Consider the following 5,000-nt stretch of genomic DNA (forward strand, 5'->3'; position numbering starts at 1 on the left):
TTATTACATCAACCCCAGTACTGGGGTTGATTGGTACTTTATTTCATTGACTCCAAAAGATAAACAGAAAAATTGACCTCAGCAGGATTTGAACTCAGAACACAAAGAGTTGGAAGAAATGCCATTAAGCATTTTTGTTCCACATGCTAGTAATACTGCAAGCTTGATGTCATTATATCAGTGCATAATAAAGGCAGAACTTTATATAAAAATAGCAACCAACACTTGAACAAATCTCTCAGTTTTTTCACCTTTATTAGAAATTTTTATGAACACCTCTGTCAAAATCAGTGAACTTGTCAGAGTGTAATGGCAGACTTCATTTTCAGAAGTAACTGATAAACATATCAAAGAATTGAATAAATTATTAAAAGTATTTGTGTTTATTAATTGATTGGTTAAAAAAAAAAAATAAAGAAACATGACTAACTACAATACAACAATATTTCTGTAACCATGTTCTTCGACTTTCAATGATAGTACCCTCATGTCATATTTGGTTAAAATCCAGTATCTGAGGAAGCTGGTGTCCTTCTACATCAGCAACATTCACAACATAGCAGGATTTCTAGAAGAGTTCAATGTTTAATTGCTGTGAAGAGTGAAGAATGTAATGTAACAGACCCTTGTCTTTAATGCAGCAAATCCTTTAGAGAGGAGAAGGACAACATGCCTTGTGGTATTTGCTCTCTGATTTCAAATCTTGCCTTTCAGTCTTTTGGGGGTTGATAAAAGGAAGTACCAGCCCATGGCAGTGGATTGGTGGGACTGTTTGAGTACAAACGAGATGCCTTGTGATATTTGCTCCAGCTCTTTGCATTCTGAGTTCTTGGGTGGCAGACTTAATCTATCACCTACTGTAAACACCTCCACGTTGTCCTTTGGATGCCTTTAGCAGCATTCACTCTGTTGCAAGAATTCAGGCCAGGTCATTGGTTTGAGAATATCTTTCTCCCTTACTCCTACCAGTCTTGGAGGTTCTGAAACAAAAAAATAAAGGGTCATGGGTACTGCCCTTCCCACCATGGGTAAAAGGTTAAAAAAAAAAAATTTTTTAAACAGGAAAAAGTCTAAGAATAAGAAAGATAAAGTCGTGTGATTATTTTGGCTCAGACAATGGGAAAGGACATAAAAATATAGGATTCTTCAACCTTCACAGCAACTGGATTATCAAAATCTTCCAAGTTTATACCTTGATCTATAACTACCAAGGTTAATTTTCCATTAGTAATTTTAAAATTTATTTTGGAATTTACTAACTTTGCCTAATGAGGATTATTTTGTATTATCTGTAAGTGTTTCTAAATCTGTCAATCTTACTAAATGCCTCTGGAGAGTGTAAAATGGCTGGGCTTCAAAGCAGTTTTTTATAGTCCTTCTTACAATGTATGGTCCTTGTTAGGGTACTTATGTAGAGACTCTTGTAAGCAATGTTATCTAAACTCATTCCTTTCTTGACAACCTTGACAACCTTGTAATAATCATTGATGTATTTGTATTTAATCCCATGCCATAACAGTTCACTCATTTCATTGTTATGTGTGTATATATATATATATATATATATATATATATATATATATATATATATATATATATATATATATATATATATATATATATATGTATATATATACCATCTAGAATTTTAAAGCACTCTCTCTTCAATAATAGAAGCCACTTTTACATAATGGTGGAATGCACTCAGTGTCAGAATCATCTTCCAAAGGTTTCATTTTCCAACGCATTTTATAGTCAATTGGCAGAAGTCAAGCACACACAAGGGGCAGAGAAAGTGCTTCAAAGTTACACTCAAAGCCTTACAGAAGTGCTTTCAGATCACCCTTCCAATACCTAGGAAATACAGCCACAAGACCACCCTGCCTGGTGTAGCTGCACCTATGAACCTCCTATGAACAGAATAGGATTGCAGGAGCATAAGAAAAATGTGAGCTGTTCAAGTTCAGAGCTAACTCCTTGCCTTCATTCCCAACAGACCACCAGTTCCCAAACTGTGGCAAAACCTGAGCATACATTGGTCTGATTGGCCACAACTGGATGCACTGTGACCCAACTTCTCGTCCCATGTGATGTCCTGGTCTTCATCAACATCGACTGATGAACATTATTATTACTAAGAGACTCTAAATAGACACACTAAATGTGGGTGATGAGAGAAAGGGAGATGAATTAGGAAAAAATGTCCAAGTGAAGGTGATGTGACAAATAAGCTCTGAAGAGCAGAGGCTACAGTAGCCATGTTTGAAAAGGCAGAATAAGGTAACAGCATTTTTATAGGATCACAATCTTTTGGCAAGTGACTTCATGTCATTCTGTCAAGTGAACATTTTTCTTAGAATCAATCTCATTTAACTGTGTAAATAATAGCATTCCACCAGCAAGATATTCCTCACTCAGAATAGCAGTTTAGCACTCCATAACAGAGACATCAGACTAACATTCCTCTACTGAGAACATACAACAGTCTAATATTCCACAACAGAGATACAGTAGAATCCCGCAGTATGAGTGTACCATTGTATAAATAATTTGCTGTACAAGCTGAGACTCGTGTGAATTTTTGTCTTAAAGTATGAGCGGAAATTTGCGGTATGAGCACACAAATCATCCCACCTTTAAGGTAATTCAGTTAATAAAACTAGTTTACATATTTCTTTTGCATTCTCATTTTTATAATTATCATTTTACTTGTAACTACACCTATTCTGTTTCAAAACCCATAAAATATTATTTTTGAGTGGTTTTGGTGGGCTGGAACAGATTAATTATATGTTAGTTAATTTCAAAAAGGAAAACTGATTTGTAAAACGAGTAAATCATAGGACAAGCTTGGTCATGGAACGAATTAAACCCATACTGTGAGATATCACTGTACTAGTCTGACATTTCAATACCAACACACCACCCTAACACGACTCTGCTAACAAACCATACCACTCTACAAAAAAGTCATTTGACATGAAAGAAATAGCAGTTAAAATTTTCTCAATTCATACTCCACCACCATCTTTTTTTTTTAAAAAAAGGGAAAGGTACATCAGTTAATATAGTCCTAGATATATCCAAACAAATGAAATAGACATGTCTGGAATACCTTTGATCACATGCCTCCACAGTCATGGCAGCAACAACAACAGCGACAGCAATGAAAATGCTGACTACAGCTGCTGCTGCTGCCGCTACTACTACTACTACTACTACTACTACTACTACTACTACTACTACTACTACTACTACTACTACTACTACTACTACTACTATCGCTGCTGCTGCTGTTACTACCCAAGGACATCATTCAACTGAGAAACTTAACAGCAAGTATTATTGGTTCCAAGCTAAATGTCTTGTAGAAAAGGCATGCTGACTAGAGAAAGGCAATCTAAGTTATCATTCATAATATTCCATACCTTAACAAGTTACATGCAATCACCACAAGCCAGTGATAGTATCTCCATGTGGTCGTTCGACCTTTGAGAAATAGCAGAAATAGAAATCACGCTCAAATCTTACGTAGACATCTTTAAAAAACATGTTTGATAATGTAGTTTAAAATGATCTATGTCTGTAAAAACAGTATGATCATGACTGAGATGCTTTTGATCTTAAATCTGCTTGATTAAGATTACCTTGAGGCTAAACAGAGGTGCTAATAACAATTACTAATGGCTCCTTCCCATGGTCACCCAATCTTTTAGAAACAATCTTTAATCTTTTACTCGTTTCAGTCATTGGACTGCAGACACGCTGGAGTACTACCTTCAATTTTTAGTCAAATGAATGAGCCCCAGTACGGATTTTTTAAGCTGGGTATTTATTCTATTGGCCTCTTTTTGCCAAACCACTAAGTTACAGGATGCAAACACGCCAACACCAGTTATCAAGTGGCGGTGGTGGTGGTGGTGGGAGGGACAAACACATATATATCTATGTGTGTATGTCTTTGTGCTTGTGTTTGAAGACACTTGCCCAAGGTGCCATGCAGTGAGACTGAACCTGGAACCTTGTGGTTGGGAAGCAAGCTTCTTACCACACACCCATGCCTGCACCTATAATAAGCAAAATTCCCTCAGATCTTTTGTCTTAGGTCTGTCATGAGCCAACAAAGAAATTAGAACTAAGATTATCCCAGTTTCTATGAGATATAAGTGACTGAAAGTACAAGACTTCCCTCTGAATAGGATGCTAGTCCATCACAGGGTTAAAACCTCTGAGCTGTTAATCATTTGATTGAATGATACTTATTTTATTGAGAATGTAAAACTGCCTCTTGAACTCTGCATTACTCCCAAGTTGTTAGTGATACTCATTTTACTGAGAATACAAGACTATCCTTAAATAGAACACCAGTCCTTTGTAAGGTTAACTCTTTGACCTTCCCCACCAGAAACTGTACCTGGTATTCGTTTTCAGCTGAGTGAACTTGTTGAGCATGAAAGTGAGTGTTTTACCCAAGAAGATAATTTGGCACTCAGTCTGGGAATTGAAATCTTGACCTTATGATCAGGAGTTCAACCAGGAGTTCAACACCCTAACCAAGAGGCCACACAACTTCACAAATCTGCTATCCTCAGATCTTAAGAATGAGAATGTCATATTAAATAATGTTGCCTTAGATACACCAGACCTGACAAGAAAGCAGGTCCTGCCATAGTTAGAAAGCTTTTTGTCATAGGACTATTCAAAACGTGTTGACCTAGGGCTAAATAACTGTAACAACAAAATCTGTCAAATGACTAGTAGTTAGACGCTCCATGAGTGTGACACTTGCTTGTTTAATCCTGATGACCAATATGAAAAATGGAAATGAAGAATATTTTCTATTTGTGAATGAAGTCTTCAGGAAACAATCTTTAGAGAAATGACAATTTTATAAATACATGAAGGATGTAAGTGGAAGATGAAGGTGAAGTTAAAGGGTGGATGGGAGCTGAATATGTTTTAGGTATGGGTCACACTTAATGAAATAAATAATGAGAATG

The 5,000-nt window shown here is 36.3% G+C and overlaps 1 protein-coding gene across 6 annotated transcripts in view; it reads right to left on the bottom strand.

Annotated features, from left to right (window-relative positions):
• LOC106872383 (protocadherin beta-15) overlaps nucleotides 1–5,000 on the bottom strand; it is a 233,029-nt gene that overhangs the window by 185,661 nt on the left and 42,368 nt on the right. For 2 of the 6 annotated variants that reach the window (XR_016244307.1, XM_014919366.3), the window contains 2 exons: nucleotides 3,429–3,489; nucleotides 239–980 (listed from right to left, as the gene is read on the bottom strand). The exons of 2 other annotated variants lie outside the window; for them this stretch is intronic. Coding sequence is in view for 2 of the 4 variants with exons in the window: in XM_014919366.3 (XP_014774852.1) it covers nucleotides 3,448–3,489 (42 nt within the window). In the remaining 2 variants the exon portion in view is untranslated. Of the gene's footprint in view, nucleotides 1–238; nucleotides 981–3,428; nucleotides 3,490–5,000 lie in introns of those variants that run through there. 2 more of the 6 variants (XR_001409762.3, XM_014919368.3) reach the window with 1 other exon arrangement.

The sequence above is a fragment of the Octopus bimaculoides genome, chromosome 14 (genome assembly GCF_046866305.1).
Source record: "Octopus bimaculoides isolate indiv1 chromosome 14, ASM4686630v1, whole genome shotgun sequence".
In the NCBI taxonomy this organism is placed as follows: Eukaryota; Metazoa; Mollusca; class Cephalopoda; order Octopoda; family Octopodidae; genus Octopus; species Octopus bimaculoides.